This window comes from Culex quinquefasciatus, chromosome 3, assembly GCF_015732765.1.
Source record: "Culex quinquefasciatus strain JHB chromosome 3, VPISU_Cqui_1.0_pri_paternal, whole genome shotgun sequence".
NCBI classification, from domain to species: Eukaryota; Metazoa; Arthropoda; class Insecta; order Diptera; family Culicidae; genus Culex; species Culex quinquefasciatus.
Genome location: NC_051863.1, coordinates 182,159,465 through 182,182,081, shown reverse-complemented (window position 1 = coordinate 182,182,081; position 22,617 = coordinate 182,159,465). Strand labels below are relative to the sequence as shown.

The 22,617-nt window shown below is 36.5% G+C and overlaps 3 protein-coding genes across 8 annotated transcripts in view; 2 read left to right on the top strand and 1 right to left on the bottom strand.

Annotated features, from left to right (window-relative positions):
• Nucleotides 1–10,272, bottom strand: part of LOC6040751 (actin-binding LIM protein 1) — a 54,285-nt gene extending 44,013 nt beyond the window's left edge. For 3 of the 4 annotated variants that reach the window (XM_038261762.1, XM_038261761.1, XM_038261764.1), the window contains exon 1: nucleotides 9,752–10,271. In XM_038261762.1, coding sequence (XP_038117690.1) covers nucleotides 9,752–9,755 — 4 coding nt within the window. In that variant the 5' untranslated portion in view covers nucleotides 9,756–10,271. Of the gene's footprint in view, nucleotides 1–9,751 lie in introns of all 4 variants that reach the window. The other variant, XM_038261763.1, reaches the window with a different exon arrangement.
• Nucleotides 10,273–12,518: 2,246 nt separating this feature from the next.
• Nucleotides 12,519–14,083, top strand: LOC6040748 (60S ribosomal protein L28). Of its 3 annotated transcripts, none has more exons than XM_038263186.1 (4): nucleotides 12,519–12,648; nucleotides 12,937–13,047; nucleotides 13,361–13,483; nucleotides 13,690–14,083. In XM_038263186.1, the coding sequence occupies exons 2-4, from the start codon at nucleotides 12,952–12,954 to the stop codon at nucleotides 13,942–13,944; spliced, it is 474 nt and encodes a 157-aa protein (XP_038119114.1). In that variant the 5' UTR covers nucleotides 12,519–12,648; nucleotides 12,937–12,951; the 3' UTR covers nucleotides 13,945–14,083. The 3 variants fall into 3 exon arrangements, with proteins under 3 accessions (XP_038119114.1, XP_001850099.1, XP_038119115.1); XM_001850047.2 differs by having other exon boundaries at nucleotides 12,581–12,644; XM_038263187.1 differs by lacking the exon at nucleotides 12,519–12,648 and adding an exon at nucleotides 12,729–12,790.
• A 4,529-nt stretch (nucleotides 14,084–18,612) lies between these two features.
• Nucleotides 18,613–19,746, top strand: LOC6040747. The gene is made up of 3 exons (XM_001850046.2): nucleotides 18,613–18,962; nucleotides 19,025–19,310; nucleotides 19,369–19,746. The coding sequence occupies exons 1-3, from the start codon at nucleotides 18,775–18,777 to the stop codon at nucleotides 19,588–19,590; spliced, it is 696 nt and encodes a 231-aa protein (XP_001850098.2). The 5' UTR covers nucleotides 18,613–18,774; the 3' UTR covers nucleotides 19,591–19,746.
• The last annotated feature ends 2,871 nt before the right edge of the window (nucleotides 19,747–22,617 follow it).

Genomic DNA, 22,617 nt, shown 5'->3' with positions numbered 1-22,617 from the left:
CACACTTGGAACGGCGTGTTAATTGGACGAGTTTGGATGAAATGAAACACTCGCTTCAAACCTTTTTACGACGTTCAGTACTATTTTTGGCAGAAGTAATGAAGTTTATTCAACGGTTGACTAATCACCCCAGGGAGTCGTGTGTTTATCTCTACAAAAACCGCCCATAATCATAATACGGCGCGCATACCAACCGGCTTAATGATAGTTTGTGATCGCGGGCTTAACTGGGGTCGTCCGCAGAGTTCCGACGACAACGACATCGGCGAACAAGTCATTACTCGACGCCGTCGCGTTGGCCGGGCGTATGTAAATTTCGGTGTGCCGCGCCTTATTATTAAAACTTGGTAGACAAAACTACGTGAAAGGTGCCCATTGTACGCCACCTTGTTCTGAAGGGTTGGCTGAATCCAGGTTAAGGTGTTCGAAGTTCAACGTGACTGTTGTTAGATAACAGATAGTTTGTACTATAGACAACGTCACAAGGTAGCCCAAAGCGATTCATCATAATCATCTGTTTTGGTGTGATCATCGCGACGACAACTGGCAGCGGAACTGTTACAATGTTGCCCTTGGCTAGTGCGCCCCATCTGGAAGAGTGAGCCCTCCTCCAAGTTGGAAACCGTTTCACACTTGAGCATGTCACGACAAGTAGCGCGCAACGCGGTCATTTAGCCTAACGATACCTTTTTTCTTCGTTTTTTCTCGCGATTGGGTCTGATAAACAGGGTAGGGGAAGTTGGGGCCCGTTCGAACCATATCAACCAATGTCCCCGTTTGCGAATGCCAATTTGAAGCTTCTTTGCACACAATGTGCGAAATAAAAAGGCCACCGCCGCAATGATAAGACACGGTGTGTGCTGGGTGTCTTGTGGAAATAGTTGCAGGTATAACTCACACTCGTTATCACCCGAGTGCGAGATAACGAAGCTACTGCCAAGAGCTGGGTGGCCGATACGAGAAGAAGAAGAGGTTTGCCGCGAGGTTTACCCTTTTATGTAGCGTGACAACTTGTGTAACCGAACTCGCTCTCTCTCTGTCTCTCTCTGTTCGGTTTCTATATAGCTGCTAAGTGTTTGATTATTTTTTCAAGAAATAGTGTAATGAAATTGCCTCCAGTTGTATTGTTAACGATATTTTTCTTATTATAGTATTTATTATACAGACAAGGCGAAAAGTTAATAAAAAAATAATAGAAAAAAGTAAAATAAAAATAGTACCAAATCCTCTCCAAGAAAAACAAAACATGATTTTATGTGAATACAAAGAGACGAGTTGTTCCTTTTAATTCCGCTATATATTTTAATATCTTGACAGATACGTATTTCGTCTACTACTTGCAGACTTCATCAGTGTTCTGTTCTCGACTCGAGAACAGAACACTGATGAAGTCTGCAAGTAGTAGACGAAATACGTATCTGTCAAGATATTAAAAAAAAAAAAAAAAAAAATATATATATATATATATATATATATATATAGCGGAATTAAAAGGAACAACGCTCAACCAAACCACAATGATTTTATGTATACAGCAATTCCATTTGAAAAGAGCCTAAACCGAAAAAAAGTTCTCCAATCGGGCTCAAATTTTTTCTGGGGGTTCCTCGGCCAAAATAATTAGACCCGTATTTTTTTGTTTGGCCATTAGGGTGACCTACATCTTGCTAGGGTGGTTCAAAAATGGCAATTTTCGTCATGTTTAAAAAATCATATCTCCGCGCCATTTCATCCGATTTTAGCTGTCTAAGACGCAAAAGAAAGGTGATGAGTTTGGCTATTTGAGAAAAACAGTACGAAGTTCCAAAATCTAGCTTAACTATTGAAAAAGTCGTTTGAAAATTTAAAATGGCGAAAAGAGCCTATGTCTGAAAATATTTTTATCGGATTCCTCGGAAACCTTTTTTAACCTTTGCATGGCTATATCTCAGCAACTAAGGGTCGTATCAACAAAGTTCAAAAAAGCAAAATATAGAGAATTTTCTCAACTTTTCAAAAATATTTTTGTCAAAAGTGGGCAACATGAGCATTAATTTAAAAAAATAAATAACTGCTACTATTTTCAAAAAAGTTACCTAAAAATGGCTATAACTTCAAAACGGTGCTTTTTATCAAAAATTTCACTGAATTACTTATTGATTGCTAATTCGATTTTACATCAATGATCATTGATTTTTTTCTTGACCGGTTCCTTCCGAAGTGATGCGCACCGCTTTAACCAGCGAAAAAAAACACAATGATTTAAAAAAAAAATACAAATATAGGCATTTTTTGTAAATACAAAAACTAAACAATAAATAAAAAAACACTTCAAAAATGGAATTTCATTATTATTATTCAGCGTAGAAACACTAACAATTAGTCTTTGAAAAAATAATCGAAAGTTCAACAATACTTATAACTTCCATGTTATTTTTAAATGGGCAAACGTATAGTTTTGATACTTCGTTTCAACTGAAAATGACAAAGAGTTAAAGATAACTGAACTTAAAATAGCGTTCCTATTTTTTCAAAGCTTCATCATCATTTTAAATCAAAGAATGATTGAAACATAATTGCTGTTATAACTCATTCAAAGGATTTAGAAAAATGTCAAGGAATTCATCAAATTTAATTTTAATTTTGTAATTTTTGATATTAAATTTTCTAATCAATTTTAATTTATCTAGTGGTCAGTATTAAACTGTTTTTTTTTTCAATGAAAATTAAGTTTGATATGATTTTATGTTTTCCCACTTATTTAAAGCAAAATAATTGAAGAAACAATTTTTTTAAACAATTTTGCAATAACTAAAAATTTCTTGGATTATTTTTTTTTGCTCTTTATGTTTCCAAAACGTAAAAAAAATTATCAATTTTGGATTTTATTCGATATTTAGGTTTTCCGAAAACTGAAAATCAAGCTTTATCTATGGTAGGTAATTTACCCATACTCACAAAAAAAAAGTTCAAGGGCAACATTTGGAAAAAAATATTTTAAATTACTAAATGAATTTAGTTAAACAATTAAAAATATTCACCAAAAAAAAACCAATGCCAAACTCAAGTTGGAATCTGTTACCAAATATCAAATTATGTGACAAAATGAAATAGACTCATAATTCTAAGCTGGCCATTATGCTCTATTTTTATATTAGTTTTTCATTAACTTTACCTCTTGTCTGATGAACAAAAATTAAAGCGATCATTTGATTCATAAAAAAATATTATGAAAATCTGTGTCAAAGACTCCAATATTCATTAAGATTTTGAATGCTTTTAACAGCTTTTGTATACTCAAATATATTGAAATAGTGCAAAGAACCTTAAATTTAAAGTAAGTTACTAAAGCAGAAATGAGTGAATTCAATTTGAAAATTTTACAAAATTTTACAAAATGATTCAAGAGTTAAAAATAATTTTCAATCAAGTATGCTCAGAATTCCCGACTTTTCCCGACTTTTTGACAAAAAATCATAAATTCCCGTCTTTTTCCCGATTTTTAGCGGATTTTGGCGAATTCCCGACTTATTCCCGACTTTCCCGATTTGAGTGGCCACCCTGAGTATTGATTAAAATATTCTAAACTAAGTCAAAGATTTTTTGCACAACCTGGAAATTTCTGAAAAGTTGGCATTTAATGTCCTCTAAATTAAACAAAATGAAAAATAAATAAAAATAGTGTTTTTTTTTTTGCAAATCAAGTTTTAGTGACAAAAGTGAAATAAAAAATCAACAAAAAATTTTACCATGTAACTTTTTTTCAGTGTAGTGTGTAGTCCATATCCATACCTACAACTTTGCCGAAAACACCAAATCGATCAAAAAATTCCTTCAAAAGATACAGATTTTTGAATATTCATACATAATTTTTGTATGGACAGTTGCCAAATTTGAATGAAAGCTCCTATGGGCAAACCAAAGGCACTAAACAAGTTTGAGTCGGGTTAAAAAATACAAAAAAAAAATCGAATGACCGAAATCTGAAATCTGTAACTTTTGAGCGAATTTTCTGATCAATTTAGTGTCTTCGGCAAAGTTGTAGGTATTGTTGAGGACTATTAAGAAAAAAAAAAGATACACGGAAAAACAATTTGCAGATTTTTAATCAATCTTTTTTCAAAGAAACTCAATTTCCTAAAATACGTATTTTTTTAATTTTCGAGATTTTTTGATATGTTTTAGGTGACAAAAACTCGCAACTTTTGAGCTATAGAGAAGTATGGTAAAACAATCTGCCGCCGAGTTATGATTTTTTGAAAAAAATGTGATTTTTTGAACGTATCGAAATTTCATGCAAAAACAAATTTGACTAAATTTTCTATGTAAAATTGAATTTGCAATCGAAAAGTACTTTACAGATTTTTTGATAAAAGGCTCTGTTTTCAAGATATAGCCACCGAAAGTTAGATCTTAGCGAAATATTTGAAGTTTTTTGATTTTTAAAAATAGTGACCATAAGTGACCATTTCCAAAATATTTTTTTTTGAAAAGTTCAGAAAATTTGCTCTAAAATTGTCTAAGAGACATTGAAGATTGGACCTCGGGTTGCTGAGATAGAGGCGCTTTAAGAAAAAGAAACTCGAAAATTGAAGTTTTCTAAGTCTCACCAAAACAACCCACCATTTTCTAATGTCGATATCTCAGCAACTAATGGTCCGATTTTCAATGTTATCACATGAAACATTCGTGAAATTTTTCGATCTGATCAAAGTTGTAAATATTGTTGTATTTTTTGATTTTTTGAAAACCCCGCAACATTTGAACCATAGAAAAGTATGGTCAAAAATGTTCCGCCGAGTTATGAATTTGAAAAAAAGATTTTTGTAAAAATCAAAACATCATGCAAAAACAAATTGACTTAATTTTTATGTAAAATTGAATTTGCAATCGAGAAGTACTTTACCAATTTTTGGATAAAGGGCTCCGTTTTCAAGATATAGCCACCGAAAGTTTGATTTTAGCGAAATATTTGCAGTTTTATGATTTCTAAAAATAGTAACCATGAGTGACCATTTCTGATTATTTTTTCTAAAAGTTCAGAATATTTGCTTTTATATTTTCTCGGAGACATTGAAGATTGCCCTCTGGTTGCTGAGATACAGCAATCAAGACTAGAATTTCAAAAGGGCCAAACATTCAATACTACGCCCTTTTAAAATGTTAGTCTCGATTAAAAAAATAATATTGTAATACAATTCAATACTGTTTTGATTTGCACGATGAATTGACGAAACACATGGTCATTTCGAACCAAACATTCCATTAGGGCACAAAACCAAAATGCTATCATTTGGGATTACAGTCCAGACTTGATTATCCGAAGGCCTGCTGAAAAATTTCACTTCGGATGATCGAAGTGATTTTGAATTTGTATATGTAAAACTATTGGGGTCGCAGAACTCGAATTTGATGTTAAAAATAAGAAAAGTAAATAGTGGGAACATTTTTTTCTATCATGATTCGATTATCCAAACTCGATCCCATCCCAGCGATATTGGCAACCAGAAGGTCGACAGTAGTTTCTTGTTGTCTCAGAATTGGCAAAATAGTTGACAGCTGTCAAAATGCTTATGCGCTCTTCCTAAATGTTCCTTCAGATTTGCAGCATCCAGCCTTGAAAAGCTTGGCAGATTTCACAGGACTTCACTTGAATACTCAGAATTATTCTTCCTTAAAAAAAATAGAATTTTTACTGAAGTAATCAAACTTTTATGTAACATGCAGATAGTATGACACGATAGATAGAAAGTTATTTAAAAATAATCTTCCTAAAACATCGGCGAGCAAAAACAACAACCTTCGTTAAACAGTTCTGTTTACAACAAGAAAATGTTCCCATGTTCTCCCAAAAGCATTCACATGTTCCGCTCGCCACATTCTCTTCCACTTCAGTCTAAACAACATCCAGCCGCGTTTTTTTTTTTTTTTGGTGTTTGCTCCAAATGCCCTTGAAAAGCGCCAAATTTCTCAAACGCTTCCACAGTCCACCGTTCCCAGCGCAAAAAAACACCCGCCAAAGATAAGATTAGACCACGACCGCATCGATGCGGCCGGTAACGGGGTTCCAGCGCGGCACATTTCGCACCGTCCATTTGCTGCACAGTCAAATTTTGACGACTTTGTGCCCGCGGGAGAACCGCAACTAATCAACACTCTTGGGAACCACGTGGGTGGGGTGGTGGGAAGGAAGGGAAATTCACACATACACACACCGGGGCACGATTTTTCCTTCCCGTTCCTCCTCCGGTGACGACGATTCCCCCTCCTCAAGAATCTCCCCAAATCAACAGCAGCAGCAGCATCAGAAGCAGTTTGCTGCGCTGCGACTGCGATCGTTTTAATATATTTATTTATAAAATTAGAAACACACGGCCGGCCGGCCAGCCGTGGCGACGGAGGGGAGCTGTGTTCCGTCCCAGGTCGTCGTGGTGGGGGGGGGGGGGGATTCCGTCGAGGAAAAGCGGGGACAACGCCCAAAAAGAAAAAAAAATAAAGCACACCCGTAAAACATCCGTCAAGAATTCATTCGGGCTGGCTGGCCTGGCGGATGATGCTGCACAGGGTGGCTACCTTTATGACACTTTTTGAAATTTCCAGAAAATGCGTAGGTAGGTGTTTCACCCAAAAAACCAAAGTACTCAGAATCAGACATGGAGTCAAATATCAGCGCATTTGGTTGAAAATTGGCTTGTCCCAAGTAGGTTGAAATTTGCACGGGAATTACACCTTTCTAATTCTAACCTGATAAAAAGTTATAAATTAGCAGGCTCTCGTCTCAAATAAACAACCCTTAGGAATAGCAAAACAAGTAATTTAATGCGAATCTGAGTTTGTAAACAAGCAGTCTATCCCCCTCTTACATGACGTGAACTGTCACTCGAGCAAAAGGGATAGACTGTTTGTTTACAAACGCAGATTCGCCCTATTGAACTGTTACTACGGATTTATTTATAGTCCGAAATTTACCAACACATTCAAATTATGTTTACGTTGCAGCTGCGGGTTTGTTTGCATCCGATTTGCTATCTCGTTCTAGCAAAAATGTTGCTGTCAGGCGACTTCTAGCTGGTTGTTTTTGACTGATGACCGCCTGATATGTCAGCCAACATATTTCGCAGGACTGTGACAGCTCGAGCTCGATCATTGTTTGCATCAGGAGACTCTGTGACGAGTAGTTTATAATTTTTGGGACTGTCAGGCAAAAAAAAAAACAGTGTTAAATCCTTCGATTTTTTGTTTTGCTTTTTAAAATAAATTACTGCCATTATTTATGTACTTTGTCTCTTGGGCAGCTGGATAGCTGAAAAATTTGAGAAAAAATAAAGTTTCCGATACAAAGCGGATCCGCCAATTCCAATGGAACGAATCCAAATTCGCTTTTTGGAACGACTGACAGCTGTCAAAAGCCACGCGTCGAATTGTGTTGATTTCTCTGCACTGATTTTGCACTGAATTTCAGCATAAGTTATGATTAATAATTTTGATTCAGGTTTTTATATATTTTCCTGAAATAGCAATCCAAAATTTGATGTGAGGATTGTGTGTTCTCAAAATGGGGAAATTGGAAAAAAAGTGAGTTTTTAAAGCAAGAATGACTTTACATTAGTGTGGGAACCATCTTTAAAAACGAAACTACGAAATTCGTAAAAAAAACTAAAATGCAAATACCTTATTAGTGATTTCCCTTTTCAGCAATTTTATTCCTTAGAATAGTGAAATTTGCTCATTTTTTCTTTGCTCACTGCATAATGGAGGTGGCCAAAACCGCTCTTTTTTTAGGATTCGCTCATTTTCGCTCGGCTCTTTCGCTCTTTTACTAAAATTGGTTTAAAATGCTATTTTTAAGAATGATGCGGTTTCTTTTGTTTTTTTTTATTGAACTTTTATTAATTTATTTGAAAAAAAAAACAGGAATTTCAAGAAAATATTCTGCAAACTCTTATAAATTCCAAAGTAAAACCGGGTAGAGGATTTTTTTTTCAAAGTTTTGACAAAATTTTCCAAGTTAAGCATTTTGAAATGCTCAAATTGCTCATACTCTAATGTATTATTACGATCAGTCGTGCAATATTTTTTTTAATTTTTGTATAGAAAATCATCAGCTTTTGAAATAATTTTCAATATGGGATTGAAATCTTTTAAGTGGTGTTCAAATATTAAAACTTAAAACTATCAACCAGAGCATTTGCACACAGATTTTTGTTACAGACATTTTAGTATCTTCAAAACTACGGGGACTATCGATAATTTTTTTTTTCATCTCCTAAGCTCCTGGAAATCCATAGAGATTTACAACAAAAAAAATAATTTATATAAACACATTAATTCAGGATTGGGTCCGTAAAGGAGCTATTACACTACGGCAAACAAACTCGCACTTTTTGAGAGTTTGCTAGTTGGCCTGGTTTGTTTGTTTGCCTGGATTTGTTTGTACAAACGTCAGCCTGTATTATACATTTTGCCTTGTTTGCGAGTTTGCCGCTAACAGATTTGCGAGTTTGCTTGTTTGTTTGCGGTAGTGTAATGGCTCCTTAAGATCAACAATTTTTAAATAAGAAGACAACAACTTCCTTGGTTGCTACTCTTAATTTAAAGCATTGAAATATTTGGAATGCACCTATTTTCAATTCTCTTAAACAAATTTCATGCTACAATTTGTTGGAAATTCAATAAGTTAAAAATAGAGACAAGTTTTAAAATCATTCCATCTTGGACCGGTTCTTTAAAATGACCGGAATTTCAAAAGGAACCGTGGCTCTTTTTTTGTAAGCCATGGTTCGTTCGCTCTTTTTAGCGAACCGGCTCATTGAGCGAGCCGGGAACCGTGGTGTAGGGGTAAGCGTGATTGCCTCTCACCCAGTCAGCCTGGGTGCGATCCCAGACGGTCCCGGTGGCATTTTTCGAGACGAGATTTGTCTGATCACGCCTTCCGTCGGACGGGGAAGTAAATGTTGGCCCCGGACTAACGCCAAGGCTCATTGAGCGGCTCGTTCTTTTTTGCCTACCTCTACTGGATAATAATGATTCGTTGAAATGAATTTATTTTATACTTTTATACTTTTTATTTTGCTAAAAAATCTTGATTCTATCAATGTTACCCCAGCTATCAATCTCACACCAATTAACGATAATTTAAATGAACTCGCTTAATCCAAAAACATTCTTTAAATATGTGTCTATGAATTTCAAAAAAATATGAAAATAAATGCGGAAAAATGGCCGGGTCTTAAATTTCACATTTCAGATACAAAAAAAAAATTTTTTTGGATTCAGATTCAGCAAAAAAAAACTTTACTTTAAAAAAAAAATCTTAATCATTTTTTAATGCTTTTATCAGAATTTTTCGTTAAAAATTTCTCAAATCAAACAGCCACCATGCTGCTGCATTTTTCCGTGCTTCTCCCGTGTTGAGTCCGCACGGCTGAAAGAAAATTTTGATTTTCCTCCCTGCTCCTCCTCCCACCAGTTGTTGAAGATGGCCATCTTGTCCACCGGCAGTGGGAGGGTTTTCCACCCGGATCGAGCTTTTCCAACCAGAATCCAACAACAACAAAACACCAAAACATTCCCACTCTTATTGGAAATCGATTTGCGCAAAATATTCGTCTGTTTTCGCTCCTCTTTCTTTCCTAATTTGCCAGCGACATTTTGGATTTTCCTCCTTCTTCTGGGTGGTGACGGCGACGTCGGCGGCGGCCGGCTTTTCCACCCTGTCCTCTTCCCCCTTTTGGCGTTTTGCTGCCGCATCGATTTTGACGACGACACTCACCCATTTTGGCCTTGCCGCTGGCACTGCTGCTACTACTAATGCTTATGCTGGCCACGGTGGCTGTCTTGGCTGTCTCGCTGGGGCAATCCACGGAATCTCTGGTTCCCGTTATTCCGGCTTCGCCCGGAAGTTTCTCGTTAGCCTGTGTGCTGTCAAATTGATTTTTCTTCTTCGCCTTTCGTCACTTTTTTCGCAACGCCTGCCACGACTTTTTTTTGGGTGGCCTCTCTGCACCCCACTCACTCTCAATCACACGAATTTTTCCAACCTTTTCACGGCTCAAATTTCGACAAAATCACTCAAAACTGCCCGGCCATCGCCCTCCCCGCGAAGGTAACTTGACCGCAATCCGGAACGGCCGCACCGGAAACTGGAACGAACCACTTTTTCACACTCACACGCACAATTTTGGTGGCCCTTTCTTTTCTTTTTCTTTTTTTTCACCCCTCTTTCCCAGAACCGATGCCGACGAAACGACCGCGACGGAGAAAACCTCAAAACTGACTGCTGCTGGCAAAGTGCAAAGTTTTCGGGCGGAGCGTGCGGGAACTGTCTAGGGTAGGTTGTGAAAATGGCTTAAAATATGGGAAATACAGAAAACAACAGATTTTATCAAAAAAGTAGTCAAAACTAGAATGAAAACAATTTTCATAAATAATAATATGCAACATTAGTCAAATTCAAATATTAGTCTAGACGATGACAGCAAACGTGTGACGTTTGGCATATTCCCATGACACGAACCTGCGCAGCGTAGCGTAATCTTTGCATGAGCCCCAATGTGTTCAGTGTTTAGGGCGTCTCCACTTCGGGGAAGCAAAATCACTTTTTAGTTCGACTTTTGGACAAACTTTTATGTTTTATTATGAAAGTCACTTTTTACACGGCGCTCACGCACACTATCAAAACAAACGTTCAGTAGTGTGTGTGAACTCCGTGTAAAAGGGGTGTCAAACTAAAAGTGGCCCCGTATGTTTGACAACAGTTGATGTCAAACCATCGGGGTTTGAGTGTATTATAATTATTTATTTCAATTAAATGCGACTGAAAATCACAAACGTTTAAATAATTATGTACCGTCATCAGGGGTAACATTGGATCTGGGGGGTATATATATAAAAATGCTGAAATTTGTATGACCCGATCTCACAAATTGTGAAATTAAAAAAATAATCTTTTAGGTTTGATACATCAGAAACTTGAAAAATTCTACCATATAAAATTAATAATCCTGGTATTAAAAGCCTTAAAAACAGTTCGTACTCATCCATCCAACCCAGTCACGAAATATTCTAGCAGAGCTGGTTCTGTCAGAATCCTGCTAGAACGGTGGAACATTTCTGCTAGAATGCTCTAAGAATATCCAGCTCTCTAAGAATTCTGCTAGAATCTTGCTAGAACGTCGTGACTGGGAAAGTGCTCGTCGAAATTTCACTCTCGATAATCGAAACACGAAATTTGTGTCGTTCTCAAAATAAGAATTTCTTTCTTGAAATATGCATCCAAAAATGCTCTAAAGTAACCTGAGGTTCTGTAATTTAAGATGGCAGCATTTATGAATTAAAGGATTAAGAATTCAAGAATGAGAGGAATGAAAAATTTAAGAATTTACCATGGTGCAACTTAATAATTCAAAAATTTAACAAGATAATACACTCAACCAGACGTGCATCGGCACTCAATAGCACTTCACCTCATTTTGAGATGATTGCCTTCGTAAACCGGCAGAGTGAATATTTGCTCACTGTGCATCAAAACTAGCTTTAGTTCGATGCTTTTAATAATCGTTGTTCACTATGCAGTTTGGATTAGCAAAAAATTGATAGTGATTTGAACATCAAAAAAATTCAAGTGCTAAATGTGCTATTTAGCACTCAAATAGCACTTCATCACTAAAACTAGCGAATAAGTGGAGATAAAGGTTTCGGTCGTTCAGAACCTCATAGTGCAATGAAAAAAACATACTTTAGGCACAAAACAAATTAATATGGTGCCTTTTCCAAGCCATGGCCTTAAAAAAACTGCCAAGTGCTATTGAGTGCCGATGCACATCTGCACTCAACCCCCGGTGGTTGGTCACTTTTTCGTTTGACACTTTTTTAGTTTGTACCCCGTTTGTTGGTCAAAGTCAAACCAAAAAGTGACGAACTGTCACTTTTTACACGGCGCTCACGTTTGGTAGTGTGTGTGAACCCCGCGTAAAAGGGTGTCAAACTAAAACGTGACCCCGTTCGTTTGACAACAGTTGGTGTCAAACCATCGGGGTTTGAGTGTAGTGGGAATTTGCAAGTTGGACTGAATCAGGAGTGGGGCCTTAACATGAAAATTAAACAAGAACTTGAACTTTTTGATCTGTAAAAATCAAAATTTAAAAATTATAAACTAATCTTAAAACTAAAAACTAAAAACTAAAAACTAAAAACTAAAAACTAAAAACTAAAAACTAAAAACTAAAAACTAAAAACTAAAAACTAAAAACTAAAAACTAAAAACTAAAAACTAAAAACTAAAAACTAAAAACTAAAAACTAAAAACTAAAAACTAAAAACTAAAAACTAAAAACTAAAAACTAAAAACTAAAAACTAAAAACTAAAAACTTGCTAAAAAACTAAAAACTTGCTAAAAACTAATAAATTAAAAGCGCTTAAAATTTTTTAATACTAAATTTTGCGTTACGTAATGAAAGAACGCTCCCTTTGCATTATTCCCGTGTTGTGCGGATTGCCTACTTGCGGGCAGTTTTTCGCGCGTGCTTTTCGGTTTGACCACGCGGCGGCGCTTCAGTTTCCGGGCAAAAAATAAGAACAAAAACACACCGAAGACGAAGAAGTTTGCCTAGCGGCTGTCAGACCCACCGCGAACGAGTCTTTTCCATCTTGTCAGCCAACGCAAGTAGGTGAGTTGTGATCTGCTGCTCGAGGGGAAAACTTGAATTTTCTGCTGAAAAGTTGAAAGTTTTTGGAAGTTTTAAGTTTCAAATGATGGTGCAAGTGACTGATTGCTGGAGTTTAGTGGAAGTTTTGCAAAGAAGTGATGAAGTGAGTTTAATTTTTGGGAAAACGTTTTTGTCTCCCCGCTTCGGCAACGTGTTTTCCCTCGACGCCATCTTTGATCCCTTCGAAGCATTTTGTGTTGTGTGACGTTTTGCGGTTCTAATTCGGATATTTTTGTCTGTTTATTCCAGAAAACTTGAGTCACCATGGCCGATTCTTCGTCCCACCTGAACTGGCTGATCATCCGCGATCACAACGCGTTCCTGCTGAAGCGCCGGAACATCCGCAAGCCATTCAGCACGGTAAGTTCGCCCTGCGAGATTTGTTTACCTTTTTGAACAGTCCATGCGGTTGGCCATTTCCGGCGCGTGGAACCTATCATGATGATACCTTTTACCACCAAGATCGCTGAACACGGTGCCCCTTTCGGGGGTGGCCGGTTTTGTTGATACCATTTGCTACTTCTGATGTTTTTCCACGTGCCCGTCGGCAAGGTTTTCCGGCACCGGAAATGCCATGTTCTGTTTTGTTTCGATTGTTTTTCTTTCTTTTTTTATCCACGCCGATAACAGCCTTTTCCTCATTTCTCATCAGAACACGCACACTTCTTTATAGGAGCCAAACAATCTGACCAACCTGAGCTCGTTCCGTTACAGCGGACTGGTCCACAAGAAGTCGCTCGGAATCGTGCCTGCGGATAAGGGCATCTCCGTCGTCTACAAGCGGCCAAAGTACCAGGTGAGTTATCGTTACGTTTCCCCCCCCTGTTTAACGATTTTGGCATTTTTACGTGAGGAAAACGGTTAACTGAAAGTCTTGTGAATTGACTACGTCCACTACCCAATACTGATACGCTGCCAAAATCCGTCCAACCCGTCCCCTCTTCTCCGTCCGTAACCGCTTAAAATTCTAACCAAAACACCCCGCTCTCCCTCGTTTTCCAGACCAAGCCGGCCAAGGCCACCGTGAAGGTGACGCTGAAGCACAAGCCACGCCGCGCCCTCAAGAAGCTGAAGAACATCATCAACGGCAACCGGTACCGGCGGGACCTGCGCCAGGCTGCCCTGCGCCGTGCCAGCGCCCTGCTGCGTGCCCAGCGCCCCGCTGCCGGAGCGGCCCCCGCCGCCAAGAAGGGAGCCAAGCCCGCGGCCGCCACCGCTGCTGCTGCCGGTGCCGCCGCGCCCAAGAAGGCCGAATAAGATGTGTCTGTATTTGGATGAGGGGAGTGAATTTTGTAGCACCCGAAATAACAGCTTCGACCCTGGGTGTACGGCGAAACCTCTGTGAGGAAATGGTTTAAAACATGATAAATATACAAAAGTAATCTAAAACGGTAAAGAGTGTTGGGTTTGCTTTGATTGGAAAGAAAGAATTGAAAGTTGAACAGAAATAGCGTTGTTCGGCCTCCCTTACAAACTGCACAAGGTCGGTCTGTAAAAGATTGAACTGGAACTGTCAAGTTTGTTCTAAGACTCAGTTATATTATGGTAATATTATTAATTCATTAGGCTGATGTTCAATATTAAATATAATATCTCAGACTCAAGGCGGTTTCAAAAACACTCATAAAACCCTTTCTTTTTTTAATTTTTGTAAATTAGTTTTAGTTTCTGGATACGTTTTTTACGCTGAAGAGATGATGTGTCAACAATAGATGCTTGATGGAAATACATGTGGATTTGTTTAAACTTAATTCGATGCAGTTTAACACACATTTCCAAAAAATAAAACCAAAAAATTTTCGATTCACTGTCATTCAAAGGTTATCTTAAGCTTTAACGATTATCTAGATCAAAGAAGGGCAGCGCTTGTTGCCTACATTCAGGCTCTAAACGAGCTCTGGCTGCCGGGCTAATGATCCAAAGCTACCACATTGGCGAAAGGTGCTTTTACTCTGCTTGCTTTCCATTTTGCATAAGTTTAGGCGTGAAGCAAGCTAAAGCTTGCTTGTTTTGGTAGGTAAATTTTGGAGCAATATTTGATTTTGGTTTTGGTTTTGGTTTTGGTTTTGGTTTTGGTTTTGGTTTTGGTTTTGGTTTTGGTTTTGGTTTTGGTTTTGGTTTTGGTTTTGGTTTTGGTTTTGGTTTTGGTTTTGGTTTTGGTTTATCTCAGACTCAAGGCGGTTTCAAAACACTCATAAAACCCTTTCTTTTTTAATTTTTGTAAATTAGTTTTAGTTTCTGGATACGTTTTTACGCTGAAGAGATGATGTGTCAACAATAGATGCTTGATGGAAATACATGTGGATTTGTTTAAACTTAATTCGATGCAGTTTAACACACATTTCAAAAAATAAAACCAAAAATTTTCGATTCACTGTCATTCAAAGGTTATCTTAAGCTTTAACGATTATCTAGATCAAAGAAGGGCAGCGCTTGTTGCCTACATTCAGGCTCTAAACGAGCTCTGGCTGCCGGGCTAATGATCCAAAGCTACCACATTGGCGAAAGGTGCTTTTACTCTGCTTGCTTTCCATTTTGCATAAGTTTAGGCGTGAAGCAAGCTAAAGCTTGCTTGTTTTGGTAGGTAAATTTTGGAGCAATATTTGATTTTGGTTTTGGTTTTGGTTTTGGTTTTGGTTTTGGTTTTGGTTTTGGTTTTGGTTTTGGTTTTGGTTTTGGTTTGGTTTTGGTTTGGTTTTGGTTTGGTTTTGGTTTTGGTTTGGTTTTGGTTTTGGTTTTGGTTTTGGTTTTGGTTTTGGTTTTGGTTTTGGTTTGGTTTTGGTTTTGGTTTTGGTTTTGGTTTTGGTTTTGGTTTTGGTTTTGGTTTTGGTTTGGTTTTGGTTTTGGTTTGGTTTTGGTTTTGGTTTTGGTTTGGTTTTGGTTTTGGTTTTGGTTTTGGTTTTGGTTTTGGTTTGGTTTTGGTTTTGGTTTTGGTTTTGGTTTTGGTTTTGGTTTTGGTTTTGGTTTTGGTTTTGGTTTGGTTTTGGTTTTGGTTTTTTGGTTTGGTTTTGGTTTTGGTTTTGGTTTGGTTTTGGTTTTGGTTTGGTTTTGGTTTGGTTTTGGTTTTGGTTTTGGTTTGGTTTTGGTTTTGGTTTTGGTTTGGTTTTGGTTTGGTTTTTTGGTTTTGGTTTGGTTTTGGTTTTGGTTTTGGTTTGGTTTTGGTTTTGGTTTTGGTTTTGGTTTGGTTTGGTTTTTTTGGTTTGGTTTGGTTTTGGTTTTGGTTTGGTTTTGGTTTTGGTTTGGTTTTGGTTTTGGTTTTTTTGGTTTTGGTTTTGGTTTTTTGGTTTTGGTTTGGTTTTGGTTTTGGTTTTTTGGTTTTGGTTTGGTTTTGGTTTTGGTTTTGGTTTGGTTTTGGTTTTGGTTTTGGTTTGGTTTTGGTTTTGGTTTGGTTTTGGTTTTGGTTTTGGTTTTGGTTTTGGTTTGGTTTTTTTGGTTTGGTTTTGGTTTTGGTTTGGTTTTGGTTTTGGTTTTGGTTTTGGTTTTGGTTTTTTGGTTTGGTTTTGGTTTTGGTTTTGGTTTGGTTTTGGTTTTGGTTTTGGTTTTGGTTTGGTTTGGTTTTGGTTTTGGTTTTGGTTTTGGTTTTGGTTTGGTTTTGGTTTTGGTTTTGGTTTTGGTTTGGTTTTGGTTTTGGTTTTGGTTTGGTTTTGGTTTTGGTTTTGGTTTTTGGTTTTGGTTTTGGTTTTGGTTTTGGTTTTGGTTTTGGTTTGGTTTTGGTTTGGTTTTGGTTTTGGTTTGGTTTTGGTTTGGTTTTGGTTTTGGTTTTGGTTTTGGTTTGGTTTTTTGGTTTTGGTTTGGTTTTGGTTTTGGTTTTGGTTTTGGTTTTGGTTTTGGTTTGGTTTTGGTTTTGGTTTTGGTTTTGGTTTTGGTTTTGGTTTTGGTTTTGGTTTTGGTTTTGGTTTTGGTTTTGGTTTGGTTTGGTTTGGTTTTGGTTTGGTTTTGGTTTTGGTTTTGGTTTTTGGTTTGGTTTGGTTTGGTTTTGGTTTTGGTTTTGGTTTTGGTTTGGTTTTGGTTTTGGTTTTGGTTTTGGTTTTGGTTTGGTTTTGGTTTGGTTTTGGTTTTGGTTTTGGTTTTTTGGTTTTGGTTTTGGTTTTGGTTTGGTTTTGGTTTTGGTTTTGGTTTTGGTTTGGTTTTGGTTTTGGTTTGGTTTTGGTTTTGGTTTTGGTTTTGGTTTTGGTTTTGGTTTTGGTTTTGGTTTTGGTTTTGGTTTTGGTTTTGGTTTTGGTTTTGGTTTTGGTTTTGGTTTTTTGGTTTTGGTTTGGTTTGGTTTTTGGTTTTGGTTTTGGTTTTGGTTTTGGTTTTGGTTTTGGTTTTGGTTTGGTTTTGGTTTGGTTTTGGTTTTGGTTTTGGTTTTGGTTTTGGTTTTTTGGTTTTGGTTTTGGTTTGGTTTTGGTTTTGGTTTTGGTTTTGGTTTTGGTTTGGTTTTGGTTTTGGTTTTGGTTTGGTTTTGGTTTTGGTTTGGTTTTGGTTTTGGTTTTGGTTTTGGTTTTGGTTTTGGTTTTGGTTTTGGTTTTGGTTTTGGTTTTGGTTTTGGTTTTGGTTTTGGTTTTGGTTTTGGTTTTGGTTTTGGTTTTGGTTTTGGTTTTGGTTTTGGTTTTGGCATGCCAAGTTTTGCTTAAAGTTTATACCTATTAAACCGTATTGCAAATTTGAAAGTATTATTATTATTATCAAACTTTCAACGTCCATTTGCTTTTAGATTGCATAAGGTTTTATGAAATTAACTTCCCCACTAGGGATGTATGTTTTAAGTACCTAAAAGCCGATTCAGTCTGGACAACTCAACATCAACATTCGCAAAAATCTTACATCCCTGAATTAGTGCACTGCGTCTCCAAAAAAAAAACGTTTTGTAAAGCAGTTTTTGCACGAGAGTGATCTTTCTCAAATGTGGTAGAAGACTTTCTTTTTATGTCACCTTTTTCTAGAAGCTGTAACATTTTGTTTTCGACTCAACTGGACTCGATGATTAGCCAGGCCAGAGTGGGAAATGTTTCCATGCACGGACAGGTGAGAACACCCTCATTTTTATATTGTCGTTCAGACGCAGTGCTTCGTACTCGCAATTATTATGTCTATTTTCGTACGATGCTTGCTTCAGTAGAGTCACTGACGAACAGTTCGAATCCCTGAGTTAAAGGGGTATAATCTGTAAAAGATTTTGATTGCCTCAAAATTCTCAAGCATTCGATCGCTTAGCGCTGAGAATGAATCTTTCAATAGATAACGCCAATGATTTGATTTTTTGAAAATATTATATTTTTTTGGAATACAGTTTTTCTCAAATCATCCTCGTTATTTTTTGTATTTGTTTCAAATGTTGCTCAAAATTGTGTTTACGCTATTTTAAACAGTTTTGTTGGAATAAATGCATTTTAGAAGATGTATTTGATTGTTATTTTAATTTTAATTATCAGCAATTCGTCGATGTTATGCTAACTTGTCGTATGTCGATTTTGGGCCAAATTGAGTTCAGAACGCCATTTTGTGCAGCTCACAATACCTCACCATTCGACCTTCACAGATCCCCAAAATTCGATTTCTATCTTGAGATATTCATCGAAACCCGAAAAAACTCCGTACATTTTTGTCACGTTTCATATGAAAGAAGATCCAATCTTGTCGTGCTATCTTGACACTCCCTGAAAATTGATGGCGTCTAATAATTATTTAGGAATCAGGGGCATTAAGTTTTGATGGAGGCGCATGGTTGTTCAAGATTCTGGCCAAATTTGCTGGATTCTTCCAAATAAAAAAATATTGTTTGTTAACAAAAAGTTACATTCACGTGATTCGTTGCAAACAGATTTGTTCGTTAATCAATTCTCTATATTGCATGCCTGTAGGAAAATTCTAAAGTGGGACATTCTAGCGTTTAGAGCGAGTATATTCTATGGCTAATCTGCGCATGTGCGTCTAGTGTCAGCAGCTTTTAGTAGTAGTACTAGTACAAGTGTCGTTCGTACACAGAGTGTAAATAAAACATTTTGCAATAGTTGATACAGCTGACTGAACTCGAACTGCGGCAGTGGTTTAAATGGACATCTATATGGATTTGTTTCTCGACCTCCAAGATTGCATCGATCCGGAATGATTCGATTCTCGCTGTTCAAGCTGGTGGCGCTGATTTTCCTGTGCCTGGGCTTCTACTACATCGCCCGGTGGCAGATCATTTTACATAACAATGGCACTGGTTCCACCGGGGTACAGCAGCGGTTCCTGCACACCTGCAACCTGTCCGAAGCGTACCGGAACGAGCTGGAGCAGTTGTTTGATAGGTTTGACGGTTTTCATAGCAATAATTGGTGTGGTTCATTAGATCTGTATTTTTCCTCTTTAGGGTTCACAAGATTTTGGACCGGCAAAGCATAACGCACATCCTGTGCTACGGAACGCTCTGGGGTCAGATCCGGATGGCGAAGATGCTGCCGTGGCGTCGGAAGGCCGAGTTCTGCGTGTTCAACGAGGAGTTGATGGCTCGCGAAGAGGCACGCTTCTTGCGGTTGTTCTACAGCCACAACCTGAAGATTTACTACATCCACTCCGAAGGGCTGTACCGGATCTTTTCGGACAATCCGGACGTATCGCCGTACGTCGAGCTGGTGGTGTTCCAGCGGGACGATGCGGTAACGGAATGAAGTTCAACTTTCAAATCCCAATACTTTAACTATTCGTTTTTTTCAGCAATCGATGTACAAGCGGGTTGGTTGGAGGCGACGCCTGATGCCACCACACTGCGATTGGACGCCTTCGCTGGACTGTTTCCCCAGCCATCTGTTGGAAAAGGTATTGCCCCGGCGGAAGTTGGGCCATTTCTTTTACCATGTTCCAATGGGAGGCATTGAGCTGCAAAAGTATCACTACGCGCAGAATTGGTGGAAAGACGTGCGAGTATTCAACTGTTGAGGCGTTAGGAGTTCACGGGGAAGAAAATTTAATGTGTTCGGATTAAATAGTTTATGCTAGGGATTGTTTAATGACATTTAAAAGTTCATGATCGCAGAAGTTTTGTTTTCGCTTAAGGTTAATTGTATTTTCGAAATCAAATAAATCAATAAAACAGTGTATCTAGCTATGCATTTTGTATGTTTCCTAGGGCTACAAGAAAAAAATAAAATTTTGGAAAATCACAAGAGATACAGTCATCCCACATATTCGGAACACACACAAATTCGGAACACTTTTATGATAATTTGTCTTTTCTGTCGATCTTACTATTTTTAGAACCTTCATTTGGACATTATCTTGCTATTTCACTAGTAAAAGTAGTACTTTTTGAATAAAAAACTTCATTCCAAGACTATTTCGTCCAGAGCAGCAAAACACTGCCTCCAAATGGCCTGTTTCATAATTGTGGGATGTTATTGTGCCTCCCACAATTGTGGAACACCAATTTAACTGATATTTTCACAAAAATGTTAGCAAACCATGTATAAAACATCACTAAGCTTGAGTTTTATTGGTTTCAGTGTGTGAAGTCATTATTTGGTAATAAATATGTACTCATGGAGAGATCCAAAATTTGTTTACATTCGTAAGAAAAAAGTGTTCCGAATTTGTGGATTTCAAGGGTCAAAGTAATTCTTCAAAATCTTCATATAAAAGTTAAAATTTGCAGATGTTCGATACAGCATTCGAAAGATCGCAAGAAAAGCTTTCAAATGAAGGTAAAAGCGAATCATTAAGTTCGGTTATCGATTTGCTATGATTTTTTTGAACATTGGCCGATCTGGAAACCGTTCCGAATATGTGGGATGACTGTACCTCCTGGCTTGATTCTTTTGGTAAAAATAAGTAACTGTGCCAATTTTGAGCCAAATCGAGTAAGGTTTAGGGGTCGCTTTTTATAGTTCATATGGAGAAAATCGCAAAAATGTATGGGGGAAAACTTCCAAGGGCCAAGTTTCGCCCAAATTTGTTCAAGTGTGAGATGCTTGTAGGAAATTTAATTTCCTACAACTTTGTCAAAGGGTGGAAGGATCAACTCGGGTTGTTTTGCATCCTTGGACAAAGTTATAGGAAATTGAATTTCCTACAATTGAACAAATTTGGGCGAGGCCTGCACCACCTGTGTAAGAACCAAACCAAACATAAATTTAGAAAATGTTGAGTTTTTTTTTAAATTGAATTGCCCTTTGTGAAAAAAAAACTATGAAATATTAAAGCAAAAACAGTAATTCCTCAGTTTTAGCACCGCATATAGGGGATGCAAAACCGAGGCGTTCATAACTGAAGCACAGAGCTTATGGGATTTTGGCTATACTATAAGGGAGACATTGGCTATAATCCTATGAAAAATCATGCATCATACAAAAAAAAAAATAGTGTTTTGGAATCGGGATAGTGGCAGCTATCCATTGCAATTATCATTACATGAAAATTTTCCCAAAAATACGTATTTTGATTTTTTTAAATAAATACTTGAAATTTAAATATTTTTCAATATGGGTATCAAAAGGTTAAGATTTTTTCCTACACTTCGAATGTAATAACATCATTTTTTGAAAATACTAAAAATTTTCACAGAACTACGTATTTTCGAAGAAAGTACAAAAAATTTCATTTTTTCACAATATGGGTATCAAATGATCGGATTTCTTTCATGCATTTCAAATGTAATAACAGAAACTACGTACCGTAAAACGGGGTGACTTTGATAGGTTTGCAATTTTTCCGCAAAATTAAGAGTACGATTAAAATACCTAAGGAATTGTTTAGAATCATAATGACCGTGGTAGAGAAGTGTTCAAAGTACCTCAAAAAGAACTTTTCATAAAATGTTGAAAAATTTAAAAAGTTAGTTAACTATAGTTATGAGTATGTTGATGGAAGTCATTATTTTGAACTTCTCAAAGTGTCATGATATTCTCAATGAACATGATTTTGAATCGGAAAACGGAATTCATTTTCGGATTCTTTGGACAATTTTCCACTAGGAGAAGGTTAAATTAGTTTTAAATAATAAATAATATGTGTTTTGAAACACAATTAAAAAAATCTTCAAATTTATAGGCAATTTCAGTTGAACAAATTTCATGTAAAATGTGAAAACTTTTGATTCGTGCTTCGAATTCAGTATAAAAAACAATATAAATCAATAATTTTATAAACAAAACCAGTTTTAACAAATTTTACGGCAAATTCCGTCTTTTTAACAAATTTACTAAAAATTTATTTGTATTTTGTTAAAAATCTTTTAAACTTAGTTAACTAAATATAAACATTGATTTTTTTTAAACTATTTCACCAACTTAACATTTAATGTACAAATAATGTTTGAACATCTTATAAATGTTTTTAACAAGAAAAACTATGACTATCAAAGTCACCCTGGAATTTAAACTAAAAAATTTAACGTAACTATTTTTCTAAACACTATTGAAAAAACTTTTTTTTTTCCAAAATAGTGCATGGACTTTGTGTGACCTACCCCAGTACATGTTTTAAAAATAATAATCTTGAGAAAAACCTTACCTGTTGGAAAATATTCCAAAAACAAATTGAACGATTTTTTTTATACATTTCAAAAGTGATAATTTTCACAAAACAACGTGTGTATTTTGAATAAAAAACACTGTTCGTTTTTCACAATATGGGCAACAAATGATCGTTTTTTTCAATTATTTCGAATGTTTTAATTTTGAAACTTGAAATTTGGAGTATTTTTTCAAAAATACGTAGTTTTGTGATTTTTTTAGTATTTTCATGTCATTCGAAATGTATGTACAAATTCCGATAATTTGATATCCATATTGTAATAAACTGAAACTTTGAGTCTTTTTCGAAAATACGTAGTTTTGTGAAAATTTTGAGTATTTTCATAAAATGTTGTTATTACATTCTAAGTGTATGAAAAAAATCCGATCATTTAATACCCATATTGTGAAAAACTGAGATTTTTTGTATTTTTTAAAAAATACTAAGATTTGTGAA

Bases quoted from the DNA above. Each gene is read 5' to 3' on its own strand.
- LOC6040748 (XM_038263186.1), top strand. From the start codon at position 12,952: ATGGCCGATTCTTCGTCCCACCTGAACTGGCTGATCATCCGCGATCAC. The intron at 13,048-13,360 runs GTAAGTTCGCCC...ACTTCTTTATAG, and splicing joins TCCGCAAGCCATTCAGCACG to GAGCCAAACAATCTGACCAA. The intron at 13,484-13,689 runs GTGAGTTATCGT...CTCGTTTTCCAG, and splicing joins ACAAGCGGCCAAAGTACCAG to ACCAAGCCGGCCAAGGCCAC.
- LOC6040747 (XM_001850046.2), top strand. From the start codon at position 18,775: ATGATTCGATTCTCGCTGTTCAAGCTGGTGGCGCTGATTTTCCTGTGC. The intron at 18,963-19,024 runs GTTTGACGGTTT...TTTCCTCTTTAG, and splicing joins CTGGAGCAGTTGTTTGATAG to GGTTCACAAGATTTTGGACC. The intron at 19,311-19,368 runs GTAACGGAATGA...CGTTTTTTTCAG, and splicing joins TGTTCCAGCGGGACGATGCG to CAATCGATGTACAAGCGGGT.